The sequence below is a fragment of the Chionomys nivalis genome, chromosome X, assembly GCF_950005125.1.
Source record: "Chionomys nivalis chromosome X, mChiNiv1.1, whole genome shotgun sequence".
Lineage (NCBI taxonomy): Eukaryota > Metazoa > Chordata > Mammalia > Rodentia > Cricetidae > Chionomys > Chionomys nivalis.
Window position 1 is genome coordinate 64,272,857 of NC_080112.1, and position 16,711 is coordinate 64,289,567.

A 16,711-nucleotide genomic window follows, 5' to 3' on the forward strand; every position below is an offset into this window, starting at 1 on the left:
GAGTCCAAGCTTACTTGGCTTCTTCCACATACTTGGATTTTTCAAAGCCTTTATACCAGGTCAGCGAACTCTTACCAAGAGTCTTGTTGAGAAGGTGCCAAAATGGGCCAGTTTCTTCTCTCTTCGTCCTGTGCTTTTGAGGACCAGACTTCTGGCCATTCTTCCCTATGGCAGAACAAACCCTTTCCACAGGGGCCCTCCCCCATTCCCACACAAACAGCAGACACCATTCCTTTGCTGGGGACTTTATTATGGAGGGTAATACATCAGTGAAGTCATAAGGCATGTTATATTCAAGCTACTTGGTTTACCAGGTGTCTTTTGGAGGTATCACGGGTTCCTTGGAAGGTTGAGAACTTGTCACTGGTGTTTGAGGTAGCTAATCAACACAGCGGGTATATCCAGTTGGTCTATGGCTTGTGGCTGTTTGGCCTGTACCAGGGCTCTGCAGATAACTAAACGGGCCTGAGACAGGAGTGACCGCGGGGTGGCTACGGCAATGAGAAACAGATTATGAGCATCAATTCTCAGAGTACTTTTCCTTTCCAAGCCTAAATCTCCTCTGCCATGGCTACTACAGCCCGAATGTCCTCTCCCTACTAAGAATTGTCCCAACAATCCCCCAATGCACGGTAACAATGGAGAAACACTAGTAGTGGTCTAGAGAAGAGACGCTCAGGGCATCAAAGCAACCAGTCATGGGCAGATCTAAGAGCAGAAATTCTACAAATGCTTTCTATATACCTCAGCTCAGTGACCCTTCTACTCATGTGAAATCTTTAACCTTTCCTCCACAGGACCCTAGGAGAACGAAGATGGAGCTGTCTCTAGTTCAACCCAGAGGGAAGAACTTAGATGATGATTTGGAACCCTGAGACCTACAACAAAGAAGGCTATGGGGTATACAAGATCACCACTCACCTCGGGCTTGCAGCAGCAACTTGATGCCTTTATCATTTTGTGAGGTCTGGTCCAAGGGGAGAGATGGAAGGTAGATGTTAGCTCCAAAATCTATTAAAAGCTGAATGTACTCTGGATCACAATTATGATGAAGGCATATTTCAAGAAGTGTGCGAGGCTGTGGAACACGACCTAAGAGACTCTGGTCAGTGCAGTTGTAATCAGGATCTGCCCCATAGAGCAAAAGCAGGCGGAAACAGTCAAGATGTCCATAGACTGCAGCCAAATAGAGAGGACCAGAACATGAAGCTATGTTTGAGGCCCACACTGGTAATTTAGCTTTGACATTGGCCTCTGCACCGTGCCCTAGGAGCTCCTGTAAGATGGCAACAGCACCGTCACGTGAGGCGGTAAGAACAGGAGAGCAATTGTTGTAGATGCTACCACTAGGACAGGCGCCAGCTTCTAGAAGCACGCGCACACATTCCAGATGACCATGACTAACAGCGGTGAAAAGTGGTGTTTGTGCTTTGACATCCAAGCTATCTACATCAGCACCATGTTCCAGGAGGACCTTCACACAGTTCAAGTGGCCATAAGAAGCTGCCAAGCGTAAGGGTGTTCCAGGTATTCCCCAGCCACTCCTGCTATTGATGAACCGTTTATAGCGCTCCTGCTGTAGAAGGTGGTCCAGGGTACAGGAGTCATTGTCATACACAGCTTGATTGAGAGCTTGTTTCTCTCCCGTATCAGTGTCCTCCTCCTCCTTTTCAGGCTGCAGAAGAGAGAAGATCTTGGCGATGTCCATGAGACTCATTCTGGTTTATTGGAATAGGACTGTTCTCATTGTGGGTAAGCCACAATTCTAGATCTATGGGTAACAAAACAAAAACAAAAAAACATCCCTATCAAAAATCGGGAATGCCAGATTCTATGTTTACTCTCTGACCTTCGCCATAAGGATACTCATCCATGGGTGTCCTGTTTCTCAGTTTCAATTTTAGGACTCAAGATGGCTGTCAAAATAGCCAGATCATTTCACAGCTTGGTGACTTAACATACACTCTTCTGCCTGCCCTTGAAACTCCTACTTCTTGGAAATTTTCCCTGAGTTTTTGGAGATTTCAAGAAGGTCATAATTAGAACTCATCTCCAAACAGACACATTTGTACTTGTCTGTGTGCCATTAGTGAATAAAGTGAAGGCAAGGGCCCTCCATCCATGTGGTAGTTCCCTATTGCTGATAGGCCATACCTCGCGGCTAGAGACGTGGGAGCTGTATCTTCCTCAGTTGAGAATGTGACATTAATGAATTAGCTTAGGTGTGGCAGTAAGCAGCTCAATAGAGTGAGAATTCATGGCATCAAACTCTTGTCCATGGGTACTCCAATCACGGTCTCAGGGGGTAAGCTCTCAACTCCACCTGTTGGCATTTTAATTGAGTTTCAACTTCTTCACATGCCCTCACCCATGACCACATCAATATCCCTCTCCTGAGCTTTCTGTACCCTCCTCTCAGACTAAGACCCCATGAATCTCAGAAGAAAGGTACCTAAGAAATAGATGCTAAGGGTATTGGCTGTTTAAATGAAGAAGTGGCACCACAAAGAAAATAATCAAAATGAAGGCACTAGATGACAGAAACAGCAGGTTTACAGAGCAAGTTCTCTATGGTGATGAATAGCTTCTCCCTCAGGACTACTCCAAACCTTTGATCGCTGACACTTAGAACCTTTTGCGTTGCCATCTTTTGACTGAAGTCTTCTCCCATTTTCTGTCAAATGCAGTCTAGGGCTTTGACTCAAACCTCAACTCTTTTCCCCTCAATAATCTTTAGGCCTTAATAAATCACCTGTGGATTATCTATGGACCTAGCTTAAAACCTGACTGCGCCAGTCCCTCCTTAGGTTCTCCCTTTAGTTGTAATGGTGTCAGGGTGAGCTGTAGGGTTTTCAGAGCTCAGGTCTCCCTGCTTTCCCATATTCTTCAGCCTAGGTCTCAGGGCCTCACAGCTCCATAATTCACTATCTAGCCCACCCCTTTGTTTGATAGCAGCCTCAGGTAAATAAATACCTTTTTAAAGAATATTATGAGGTAGGTGAGTGAGGTCACTCTGTCCTCACCTGCCAGCATCAGCTTTGCAGATGGTCCTACTATTTATTCATTCTTAGGGTGCAATATAAGTAGAATTTGGGGAATCAGACAGACTTAGGTTTATATCTCAGCTCTCCAAGATCCTAACAAGGTACCTTGGGCAAGTCTCTTTTTTGTGTGTGATTTTCTTTATCTACAAGACAGAAATAATAGTTCATGCTTTGTGGGGCTTCTAGGATAAAGATAACTACCTCTACACAAAAGCTTCATAGATGAGCTATTTTACACTTTCAACCTCTTTACACTAGCTGCTCTCCCTCAACTAACTTGGTAAATGAAACCCCTTTCTCAATCACTCTTCTTTACCAAACAGATACATATTATTCACACACCTGCCTATTTATTTCTCTACTCTATGCAGTGTGACTCTATCCACCCTTAATCTAAGACAACTTTCAAAAGTATAATCGTTGTGACTGAACCTATTGGCTGTTTTGAAAACCTTTTTCTCTTTCCTCTCTTCTTGTCTTTCTTTTTTCTTGTGGTATTAGGATTGAACCCAGGGCTTCGTGTATGCTAGTCAGGCACTTTACCACCCTCTGCTCACTTTGTAAACTTTCTGAAGTATCTGTCCTAACTGAATGTTCCATTTCACAAACCCTTATCGACTTTTTAAGAAGCATAATCCCTGATTTTTCTCCTCACAGTTCTTCACTGGAATATTTATACTTCCCTGTTTTTTTCTTCCATCCTCTTCATCTCAGTCCCAGAGCTTAGCTTTAGCCCTCACCTTTATGCTAGTGATCCTAGGTTATTACAGCATTGTCCCACCCTCGGGTCTCTTTTTAGTTCCTGGCATATATTCACTTCCAAGTCAACAGTATCATGCTGGGATCATTACTATCATGAGACTTAATCTAGATACCAGTTCATTATCATCTGTCAAACTAAATCTCCAAGACATATCTTAGTTCCTTACTCTTACCACTTCCATTCAATCCCATCAAGTCTGGTGGATTTTTTAACCTAGAGACTTTTCCAGAATTTCATACCCATTCTAATATTTTATCTAGGCTTCTGTTGTCTTTTTGCTTCAACCATTACAGTAATCTCCTAACTATAGTTTCCCTTTTCAATATCTTTCCTTTATTGTGATTAAAATGATATAAAAATACAAGTGCGATCTATTCTAATTTTTTTTGTATGTGTGTGATCTAGTCTAAATCAGTTACTAAGTTCTCTTTTCTTTGCTTTATTTTCTTATTTTCAGTAATGGGGATTGATTACAGAGCTTTACGCATGCTCTTGCACTGTCCCTGAGCTACATCCCCAGCATTCTTTTTATGTTTTCATTTTGAGGCGGGGTTGGCATTAAACTTGCAATCCTCATGCCTCAGCCTCTTTAGTGGTTGTGCCTCCTGTCCCAAACAATGCATTTGATTTTGTTCAAGTTACACATGAAATGCTTTATATGTCATATACCTTTGTTAACTTCTCTAGCCTCATTTCACCTTTTTCTAATTATACTCTGAAATACAGTGATAAGGGATAAAAATGATATCTCTCCATGTATATCTTCCTTCTCTTCTGCCACTACATGTCTTTGGAGTTAATTCCTTTATAATTTATGTTCACATCCTAATGCACTGTAAGTTCTATAGGGATCTATCTATTTTGTCCCCATTGCAGATGAAGAGGCCATGTGGGGTACGGGCAAAACATAGGTCTGGAGTTGATTTTCAATCATGTAACTGTGTGGCCTAGGGCATTCTTAATTTCTCAATATGGACTTCCTTATCACTATGAAGAAGATAATGATAGTAATTGGAATAATTGCTTGAAATGTACTTGAACATGGCTCTCCATAGCTAATTAGATCAAGTTCCACTTTTATTATTTTAATGACATATAGGTCAGATTGAATTGGAAGATGGCAGAATAGGGACAAACAGTACTCTCCCAAGTCTTTAGGAATTTGAAAGAAGACATCTGATTCTTGACTTAAAAAAGAGGCAAGAATCATGGAAATGCAAAAAAAGGATTATAGTAAAGAGTGGACTCAGCGATTAGAAAAATATAGAAATATTGAATGTCAGAGGCATAAAAGAAATAAAACATTTATCAGTAGTTTCTAAAAACACTTGAAACAAAGTCTGACATTCCTTTATGATAAATACCCTGAAGAAACCAGGGAAAAAAGAATATAACTCAACAAAATAAAGAATACATGGCAAACCTATAGTAAATGGTATACTAAATAGGGAAAAATTCAAAAAATTTCCATTAAAACCAGAAAAGAGATAAAGGGTTGATTTTTTCTATTTTTAATAAATGTAGTCCTTGAAGTCTAAGCTTGAGCATTAAACCCTCACCTGGGCAGCACAGCAGAGCTGACGTTATTGATGGGGATGGAAGTGGGGCATGGGTGAACCTGTCCCTATAAGGTAAGCATGAGAGATCTGGCCCCAGCCGTCATCTGCCATATGGTGATGTGGGTGCGGGAGAGATGGTCCTCCATACTGCCCCCCACTGCGTGTGGCAGATGGGAGAGCTGACCCTGAAGTAGTAAGAGCAAGAGAGCTGTCCCTGGCCCTAACCAGCTGCAGCACTCAGCAGAGTGGCCCCTGCATCTCACCTGGGCAACACAGTAGAGCTAGCTGGCCCTGAATGTGTAGGTGTGGGAGAGCCAACCTCAGGGTATGAAAGCAGGAGAACTGGCCCTGCCCCTTGCTCATCACTGCAAAGGATGAGCTAGCTGGAGCAGTACTGAAGAGCTCAGCCTGGTGGTAGCTGTTGGTCATGATGGGAGACTGACCAACCCTGCAACTACCCAGACCTAGAAACAGGGTTACGAGTTGGCCTGCCCCAACATCCATCCCATCTATGATCTGCTGGATCACGAGAATGGGCCAGTCCTGTAGATCCAAAGCTGCAGGATCTCCACAACATAGCAACAAAAGGATATCCAAGATGAGTCCCAGTGAGGGTCAAGCATCAATAGTGTAAAAGAACCCAGAGGCCTGGAAACAGAGCAATGACTGTTTGCAATGAACACTTGCACCTAAAGGTGTATGGATAAAAGGGTCTTCTGCGTGACTCACTGTGTCACTCTATAGCTTCCATAGCAAGATTTTTTTCGTTTTCTCTTAAATTTTATTTTATTTTATTGGGGGAAGGAGTTGTGTCAAAGACACAAAGAATAGATTGTGGCTGGCAATGGAGGCTGACTGAGAAGCCATTGATAAAGGCACTGGGACTTGTTTTTATAGCATGTTCTTACTTTTTGGGACACTAGTCTATATGGATGCACAGCTCCCTAGGCCTGGATGTAGGGGGGAGGGCATTGGACTTCCCACAGGGCAGGGTTCCCTGCCCTCTCTCAAGCAGGGAGGGAGAGGGAGGAGGGGGTGTGGGGGAGCGGGAGGGGATTGGGAGGAGGGAAGGAAGTGTAAATATTTGAATGGAAAAAGAAAATAAAAAATAAAATAAATAAATAAATATTTAAAAAGAATAAATAAAAGGAATTTTTAAAAACGGGGAAAAATAAATGCAATCCTTGAAGTTTTAATAAGACAAAGAAATAAAAGGAACACAAAAAAGGGGGGCAGAAATCAACTTGCCTGTACAGGCAGAAGTCAGCTTACCCATACTGCATGTTTTCGGACCATATGATGCTATACACAAGAAACCCTTAAGGCTTTAACAAAAAATGAAACCCTCTCAAAATTGATAAACATGTTAAGTGTAATAGCAAGATAAAATATTGACATATAAAACTCAAGAACTTTCCTATATACTGATAATGAACATGCTGAGTAAGAAACCATGAAACTATTCTATTCACAATGGCTTCAATGGTATGGTGGTTTGAAAGAAAATGGCCCCCAAAGGGAGTGGCACTATTGAAAGATGTGGTTTGTTGGAATAGGCACGGTCTTTCTGGATGAAGTGTATTACTGTGAAGGTGGGTTGTGAGGTCTCATATATGCTAAAGCCATGCCCAGTGCCATAGTCCACTTCCTGTTGCCGGTGAGTCAAGATGTAGGACTCTTAGATGCTTCTCCAGCACCATGTCTGCCTGTAGGCCACCGTGTTACACTACAGTGATAATGGGCTAAACCTCTGACACTATAAACCACCCCAATTAAATATTTTCCTTTCAAAAAGTTGCTGTGGTCATGTCATCTCTTCACAGCAATAGAAACCCTAACTAAGTCAGTGATATATCTTCGAAAAAACTTTTGATAGAAAAGTCATTTTTAGTGAAAATTTACATAACTGAACAAAGAAACTGACAAAGATAGTAGAAAACAGAAGTACCTCAAATTATCAGGTATTGGAGGAATTAATACTGTGAAAATGGCCTTATTACCAAAAACAATCTGCTGATTTAATTAGATTCAAATCAAAATTCCAACAACGTTCTTCACAGAAACAAAGAATATCATCCTAAAATTCATACTGCAGCTCAATAGACCCCAAATAGCTGAAGTCATCCTTGGTTAAACTACTGTATCAAAGGATTATTTTGAATTATACCAGAGAGCCACAGTAGCAATTACTGCAGGGTACTAGCACTAAACCAGACACATACACCAACAGAATAAAAGGCCTAGAAAGAAATCCATACAGATACAGCCATCTGCTTCTTAACAAGGCTATTATAAACCCTAAACCACAGAAAATAAAACCCGTTAAATATTTGGTGATGGTAAAACTAGATATTCACATGTAGCAGAATGAAGCTAGATCTGTATCACTCCACCTATACAAAAATCAATTAAAATGTATCAAAGACAGTAATGTAAGAGTTGAAACTCTCAAAACTAGAAGAAAAATAAGACAAACACTTCAAGAGATCAGCATTGGTAATGATTTTCTGAAAGGGACTTCAATAGCACAGGGAATAATTACAAAGAACTGGCAAATATAATTGTACCAAATTAAAAGTTTTTCTCAGTAAAAGAAACTATTAATGGAATGAGGACACCACTTACAGAATGGGAGAAAATATTTGCTAGGTATACACCTAACAGGGTATACATATCTAGAGTAAAAAGAAGTGTAAAGTAGGACTATTATATGACCCAGTAATACTCCTCATGGGTACATACATGAAAGACTTTAAGTGAACATACCAGAGTTATTTACACGTCCATGTTAATAATAGTACTATTCATGATAGCCAAGTTGTGGAATCAACTTAGGTATCCAACAATAGATAAACAGTAAGGAAACTGGTATGTGTAAACAAATGGAGCTTTATTCAGCCATAAAGAAAAACAAGATTATGTCTCCTACAATAAAATGACATCATATTTTACAAAGTAAAATTCTCAGATTCAGAGAACTATGTTTTTCTCACTTATGGATCCTAGAGATTTTATATATGCTTAAAATCATTTAAGTCTGTGAGTCAGAGTAGAAGTGGACTTTCTGGGAGAAGGAAGTAGAATAGAGAAAGAGGGTGGTAAGGGGTGAAGAAAGAGAAGGACAATTGGGTGCGTATGGTCAAAGGACAGGACACGTCTGGACAAAAATGCCCTTATGAAACCAAACACTATGCAATGACTATATGCTAATGAAGACTAATTTAAATTTGATTTAGTTATGATAATTACTGATTTCTTTTTTTCTTTCCTTTTTAAAAATTTTCTTGAGACAAAGTCGCTCTATGGCGCTCTGGTTGTCCTGGAACCTGCTATATAGATCAGGCTAGCCTAGAACCCACAGAGATTCATCTGTCTCTGCCTTCTCAATGCTGGGTTTAAAGAAGTACACTACAACACCTGGCTTTGATTATTGATTTCTAGGACTATTCTCTACTTTGTGGTTAAGTTTCCTCATCTATAGACACAAATGATAGTTCATGCTTCAAGGGAGAAATAATTACTCCTATAATATTTTCTTTCTATAACTCCTATTTCTTCATAATAGATCTTTTTCATTGACTACTTTAGGGAATAAATTAGAAAACCAACTACAGTACATATGTTGTGGTTTTCTATGATTACTGTTCCCTACTTAATATTTTAAAAACTTGGAGCTAGAATGAATCTTATTGATAAGTTAATTTTTTCTCCTTAGAGATGGGGGATTCAAAGCTTAGAGGATCCCGGGGACTTTTATAATACCATATCATTGTTATTGTGAATTATCTTGTTATCACGAACCAAGAAAATATCTGCAAACTTATACTTTTCAAAGGTATGTCACATAGTGGCGTAAACAATACCCTCATTTAAAAAATGGTAGAAACTAGAGCTTGGAAGTTAATACATTTGTGAAGTGCCTTACACCAGCCAGATGCATTCTACCCGAACTAGAAATAAAATCTAGATCTCTCTACTTTTCACCCCCCTTTCTTGGACTGTAACATGAAGCATAGATGCATTCCTTTCTCTTGCTTCATGTTGAGTTACCCTGCAGCTTTTAGCTTTTGAGTATCATATTGAATTTCAGGAACTTTTATTTTATTACTTTTAAAAAATGATCTTTTCTCATTTTACATACCTGTCCCAGTTCCCACTCCTTCCCCTCCTCACACTCCCCCCATCCCACCCCCCACCCACTCCTCAAAGAGGATAAGCCTTCCCATGACATACCACTTCTCCTGACAGTCTATGAAGATTCCCTTCTTTCGATTTCATTTTGGGGACTTGGGTCTGCTGGGTTCTCACCTAGCTCACACAATAAGTTCACCGTACAGTTTATATTATAATGAGCCCGAGAGAGAAAGATGCCATGTCTGCTTGCACTTGAGTAAAGTGTGCTTCAATTAGATAAGAACAAGAAAATCCAGGAGTCTATTATGTAGCTTTACCTTGCTCTAGATTATTAATAAACAGTTAATATATATGTGTACTGAAAACAAAGAGTTTCTTTTTAATTTCCAGAGTGTAGTTATTTAAAACATTTCCTTTGTGACACTATAATGGTAAAGTCAAAGTCCGTGGGTCCTTTCTGTTGTGCTTTTAGTATATAAAGTAATACGTTCATGGTCAAAGAACCAACTATCTTGAAATGTGGCTATCAAATCATTTTTAACACTGTGAGCTATAGTAAATAACAGTATCTATTAATAATTTGTAAGTGGTGGTTGATGGTCAATGTAATTTCAGGACCTCTGCCGCACTGTAATATGATATGTTTGTGATTTATTCTGGTGAGCAAGTCATATAAACTTGTAACACTACCACCACTTACTGCCTACCTTTATCTTAGAAAAATGTTCTGAATTTCAGTTAGAGGTTAGGGGTTAAAAGACAACAGGCAAACCAGAGAGAAACCCTGTCTCGAAAAACAAAAAACAAACAAACAAAAAAGACAACAGGCAACTACTTATTTTTCCAAGTTTTTAAAACTCTTTATATGTTCTCTAACACTCTCTTAGAATCCATGTACCCAGAGTAAGAACTCTTATAGGGAGAGTGGATGGCTTCATGGGAGCTAGAACATCCCTTAAGACATTATTAGACTACTTTTATGCTTCACCATCTTTATTTCATTTTAAGAAACTCTGTCCTTATGGCCTTAAGACCACTCTACTGCAAACTCCCAGTCATGCAAATGCCATGTCGGGACATATGAACATACTTTCAACCTTACCTCTGTGGCAGATAATCACATATATTCCTGAATAAGTAAGTGTATCCACACATAGTGGCCCATGCCTCTTTTCCTAGCACTAGGGAGCCTGAGGCAGAATTTCCACTTTGAAGATGTTCAAGCCAGACTATGCATGCGGTAGAGCGAGATCCTGTATCAAATATCACCACCACAACCACCACCACCATCAAAATAAAACAGAAAACATTTTTGAAATAAAAAATAAAAAACTGAGACCCATACAATACAAAACAAAGTAACAGAAAATCACAGACACACTTTGGGACAGACAAAGCAAGAAGCTGACATGATATCCTTCCTCCCTTCTAAAGGGTCTTCCCCTTCTACTTTCTAAGCGCTCCCAGATGCTGACCCCAACAAGAAGAGCAGGACTTATGCCTCCGGGATAGGACAGAAAGTTAGGTTCCAGATACTCACAGGACTTGAGCTCGTGCTTGCACGGAATGGGAAGTTGCAGTCCTAGCCCCTCTGTGACACACCAAGGTCCTAGTTGACTGTCTTCAGAGAGCCACTACCACCCAGGCTGGAGCTGTTTGGCCCCTCGATTCCCAGTGGAAAGACTAGGCATTGCTCCCTGGGCTGATTTATTCTAGGTGCCTATTTTTAGTCCGCCCTCCTTCTCCCTCCCTTGGCTGTGTTATCTTACCAGTGACATTCTGGGAGTGATCCCAGCAAGGGGAGGGGGACTGCCATGGGGAAGTCCTAGAAGGGCTGTTTGACAGATAGGAATCTGGTATGGCTGAAACATGCTCTCAGTATGTCCTCACATACTCTGTCACAGTGCTCACTAGGGCACCAAGATAAGGGTGTTGAGCAGTAGACATTCCAGTGTGTCACAAAGGGGCCGGAGAAATGCTGGCTTCACCTAACTAGGTCACCTTCCTCTGAACTGTAACCTTTTTACTTACTTCTCCCCCAATGAAACTCTATTTTCCTTTCTTTGGGGCTCTACAATGTGTCACCCCAACCTCTATTGACTCAAGTGGAGGATATGTAGGGGAAAACTTCGTACTTGAATGAGCTCTCTGTCATCTCTAAAGCTTAAGCAAATCTTGCTGTCTCATAAAGGACCCTCCTCAACTGCTCATCAGTCTGAAGGTGCTATCTTCTTACTCAGAGGCAATGCCTCCAGATTAATGTAGGCAGCATTAGGAACTTAGTCAAAATCACAGTTCTTAAGTATATCCTTTTCTTTCTCGGATTACCTTTAAATGATTGAAATGGTACAAAACTAATTTTATAAATAACTATATCATCGATTTTAGACATTACAAGTAAGTGTGGAGCCAGCATCCTACCTCCCTCTAGGATAATAATGGGCCTTTCTGTTTGGATTTGAGGCCCATTGCTTGAATGGGAATTCATATAAGGTACTATAAACCTGGTCAAAAGCCTGAGGCTAAGAAATTCATAACAAATAGTGGGAAAGCTTCTGCTGTTTTATAAATGGACATGATATGTCTGTCACATTGTCTTCTAAATAAGTGTTCCTGCCTATAGATTTGTGCCACAGTGATCTGTTCACAGAGTAGCTTCTTTTTGCAGCAGCCATAAGGAACTGCACAAACTCAATAGGTCAAAGAGCTAAGAATAAGTGATTGTTGAAGCTGGTCCCCAAATGAAGCATCAATACCCGCCTTCCAATGCTTAGGGAATGTTTCGAAAGAAAGGTTGGAAAGAATGTAAGAGCCAGAGGAAGAAGGGAGAATGGTGAAGAACTCGGACTAACGGACATGGCACAGAGTTGGATGGAGTGCCCCAAACTTCACAGCAGCTGTGATTACATGCACAACACTGGTCTCCATCAAGAGCCTGTCTCAAAGCAGAAGGAGCTTATGGGTGGATTTGCACATCGTTAATGGTTGCTAGGCAAGGGAAAGACATTTTCTTTGAGTAGTAAGGTTCCCACGTTCCTGTAAACACACTCTTACTCATGTTCTTTAGTAAGCAACCCTAATGAAATTCCAGGGATTGGGACACACACAGAGAGAAAGAGAGAGAGCGGGGTGGGGGCAGAGAATGAATGAGAGACTTTAAAGGAAATGTAAATTAAAATTATTTTGAAATTCCATCTTATGTCAGTCGTAAGGACCAACAAGAATACAAATCATAATGAATGCTGGTGAAGATGTGGGGAAAGGTGATTTCCATACACTAGTGGTGGGAATGGGAGCTGAAATGAAGCACTAAAAGCAGAACCACCATATGACCAGGTTATGATACTCTTGGGTATTATACTCAAATTCTAAGCTAGCATACCATTACTGCCACACTGTTCACAATAACATGACAGGAAACTAGTCTTTAGGCTTATCAACAGACTAATGGCTAAAGAAAATGTGGCACAAACACAACAGAGTTTCATTAAGTTAAAGAGGTTCAAAATGATATATTTTTCAGGAAAATGGAAAAAAAACTGGAGATCATGGAATTAGGCAAAATAAATAAGCCAGATTCAGAAAGACAACTATCATATTTTAAATATGTAAGACCTAGTTTTAAAAGTGTGTGTGTGTGTGTGTGTGTGTGTGTGTAAGTAGAGATGAGAATGTAAAGGTGGAGTACAGGGTGTCAGTACAGTGGACCAAAAGAGAGTAATGGGGGGAAAAAGATTTCTCATACTCGATTAACAATTATGCATGTACACCTATATGATAGGATAGGAGAAGGGCACGATATTTGATGGGAAGGTAACAAGAAGTAGTAAAGGAATAAGATAGCAGAGGAGTGAGAGACATGAATAAAGTACAAGCCTGTTATTAATAAAAGACACAAAATAGTGTGCAAAAAGAATACACTGTTATCATCAGCTATACTCACATATAGTACAATAAGTCTCAACGTATTTCTTGTAACTCCCAAATTTGTCTATACCAAGGCTCCAGCAATTCTTCAATTAAAGATCAAAATTTTCTCCTGTTGTACTTGTTATTTTTTAAGAATTCTACTAATAGATTTGGGCTTTGGTAGATTGTTCCTTTATATCTTGTGTCTATCCCTGCAAATTAAAAGACAGTGTTTTGTTCCATGGTTCTGTTACTGACCTATCAAAAATGAAGATATTCCAGAGTTAGTTTTGTTTCTCCATCTGACCATCAGACTCTTCAAACAATGGAACCCAAAGAAATAGGAATTGCCCTAGGAACCTCATGTTGGTAGAAGGAAAAGGCACCAAACAGATGGCAAATGTATCTCACAAGAAGAGATTTCATGCAGATCTAACAACTTGTCAGACCACTTGACAGGATGAGAACAAAGCCCAGGCAGTGATGGTTCAGAGGTGGACAGAGTCATTCCAGAACAGCTCAGATGTGGATGTCTGTGGCCCTCTATTTCAATTTTAATCTCATTTCAGGACCTCAAGGTGGACTTGAGAAAATCAATGGATCTCTTTGTCACTCTTCCCAGTGTGGCCACAGTAAATAAAACTCCTTTTTTTTTTTTTGCTTTCCACTATTAATGTGATTATTTTAATTGACTTATTGAGGATGCATAATCAAACTTGGGTTGGGGCACAGAAATGTGACACAAGCCAAGTTTAATGTCAAACTCAGCTCTTTAATATATTTAAGAAAATTGTTAATTTTGTTTGTTTACCCCTTTTCTTCTCACATGAGTTGGGATGACAATTTCCAGGACTTTCCCATCCTAACTCACAAACAGGAAAGCCTTTTATGTTTTACATTTCCTTTGAGGTCTCATAGATTATATAGAAATGTTTTGATAACGAACTGCCTAGAGATTTTGCTCTTATCTTCCTGCTATAAATTCCTTGTTTTACGACATTGTGGTCGGAATGTCCACTCCATATGATTACCATTCCTTTAAAGTTGTTGAGGCAAGTTTTAGGGAGAAGGATGTGGTTTACTTTGGCATATTAAATCACAGCTTGAAAACGTGTATTCTCCTGTTGTTGGAGATATATAACAGATTTTGTTGGCTGGAGGGTTTTTCCATTCCTATATTCTTATTTTCCATTACTTTTTATCAGTTTCTGAAAGATGCATGGATGTTAAAGACCTCAACTATAATTATATTTTTGTTTATTTCTCATTTAATTTCTATTAAGGTTTGTTCCATGTATTTTGAGTTTCAGTTGTTGGATCTGTTCTCATTTTGGGTTATAGTGTCTCTCTCTTTCTTTGGCTAGTTTTTTAGTACTATGTTTCATTTGTCATTGTCCTGACTAGACCTCTAGTGTGCTGGTTACAAAAGTTCACCAATACATCCCTCTATTTTTTTTGACACACATCAGATCTTATTTTGTAGCCAACCCTAGCATTGAACTATCATTTGTTTTTTAAATTTAATTTATTTATTTGAGCCAGGATTTCACTTTTAGCCATAGTTGGTCTGTAACTTTCTATATAAAGCAGACTGGCACAAAAGTTATGGTGATTCTTCTGTCTCTACATACTGAGTGCTGGAATTACATGTGCCACCAAATCTGGCTTTCTAGTATACTTTATTGCCGATCTATCTATGTTGTTGAATGTCAAATGAGTTACTTATATTCAACATCTGGTAAACTTTTGTGTTAATAGTCTCTGATATTCTCTTGTGGTATATGTATTTTCATCTAGATATGAATTATATTGTTTCTCATTCGGTCTCCATGCACATTACCTGATATTGTATTTTTAGTATTATGTCCTTGCATCATTTTTTTAGAGATTGCAAACAATATTAAAGCATGCCTGTACTTGGAATGACATGTGACTAATCACAGCCAGTTAGTATTAATGCTTTATTACTCTTTAGAGTATAGAACCATAACATCCATTTACATCCTTCTACCCCCTTTAGATAATACGACCTTAAGTATCAAATGTTACTAAAAGAAATCTCCCACCTCCAAACCAGGGCCATAAAACAGGCCTAAGACTTGAAAAAATCCTGGAAAGTATTCAAACCCTATCACATTCCCTGGAACCAAGAAATTCAGTTATAGGCAACCTGCCTTATGAACCATTCTATAGTTCACATTTTTAAAGAGGAATTTTCTGTGCTGAAGCCAGGTCCTCCTTCCTCCTTACTATCCACTACAAAAACTGATGCTCCGGTCCTGCAAAGTGCATTTTCCTGAGCCCTTGAAGGCATCAACCTCTCAGGAAAATAAAGTCTGCCCTTGTTTCGAGGCTGAACTAAGTCTATTCTGTTATTTTCCTCCACTGATTCATTTTTTACATTTGGTGCAAAAACCTGGTGGATCCAGCCTGACCAGGCCACTTCCTTTGCCAGGAGCCGTTTCCCACTCGCCATTTCTCATCTTTCCTGAACCTTGCCAGAGGCACTCCACTCTCCAAGCTCACTATGGCTGAATTGTGACTGCTATACAACCCGAAGGTGAGCCCCATCTGGGACCATGATTGCCAGCAGCCTTATTGCCAGGTGAATAGAGCGAGTTCTATCTCTACTCTTGTCATTCCCTTTGTTCTGCCATTTTTATATACTGAACTTCTAAACCCAGTTCCCAGAATTCTCTCACACATTTTGGTCTGGCCAGTGGGTGCTCTCCCTCATCAAACTTTCCCCCCACTCTGCTTCTCTACACACACATTCTCTTCCCCAATACCCCATTTTTACAATCCACCCACCACTTCCCTCTTCTCTTCCTCAATCCCTGAAGCTCACCCTATATGCCTCAGGTCTGAACTGCTGTCCCATGGGTCTCTTTTTCATTGACACAAAGGTACAGTTGAGATCTGGGATCCTTTCCCTCCTGAGGAACCACCTAAGTCCTTCCTTCTCTGAATAAGAAAGGTCTCCCTAGATACTCCCCCTTCTAACACTGATACCTGTATATTGTAAGAAGCAGTTTGAATCGTTTGGTGACTAGAGATCTGTGACTAGAAACTAAAAGTACACTGGTAACCTAAGGCCTGATTCCACAGTGATGTTACCTCACACTGCCCAGGCTGGAACCTGATCCAAATGACAGAAGAAGGGACATTCCTTAGGGAGTTTGGAAAGTTACTGTCCACCTAGAGACAGACTAATCTTTGGATCTTTAAGGTACCTGTATCTCCCACCCTTCTCTTGTCTCTTTTGCAACCCCGAGAGAGAGGCAGGCTCACTACTGTTTTAA

General features: G+C 40.0%; 2 protein-coding genes across 3 annotated transcripts in view; one reads left to right on the plus strand and one right to left on the minus strand.

The window, feature by feature from the left end:
- Positions 1-243: 243 nt before the first annotated feature.
- Asb12 (ankyrin repeat and SOCS box containing 12) lies at positions 244-11,161 on the minus strand. 2 transcript variants are annotated; one of them, XM_057760346.1, is made up of 3 exons: positions 11,041-11,161; positions 922-1,771; positions 244-491 (listed from the first exon to the last, which is right to left on the minus strand). In XM_057760346.1, the coding sequence occupies exons 2-3, from the start codon at positions 1,715-1,717 to the stop codon at positions 361-363; spliced, it is 927 nt and encodes a 308-aa protein (XP_057616329.1). In that variant the 5' UTR covers positions 1,718-1,771; positions 11,041-11,161; the 3' UTR covers positions 244-360. The 2 variants fall into 2 exon arrangements, with proteins under 2 accessions (XP_057616329.1, XP_057616330.1); XM_057760347.1 differs by lacking the exon at positions 11,041-11,161 and adding an exon at positions 2,155-2,285.
- LOC130868443 (protein LLP homolog) overlaps positions 5,416-16,711 on the plus strand; it is an 80,320-nt gene continuing 69,024 nt past the window's right edge. The window contains exon 1 of the mRNA XM_057760670.1: positions 5,416-5,438. Coding sequence (XP_057616653.1) covers positions 5,416-5,438 — 23 coding nt within the window. The remainder of the gene's footprint in view (positions 5,439-16,711) is intronic.

Coding starts and splice junctions, on each gene's coding strand:
- Asb12 (XM_057760346.1), bottom strand. CDS start 1,717: ATGAGTCTCATGGACATCGCCAAGATCTTCTCTCTTCTGCAGCCTGAA. Junction 492..921: donor GTTGCTGCTGCAAGCCCGAG/GTGAGTGGTGAT, acceptor TCATTGCCGTAG/CCACCCCGCGGTCACTCCTG.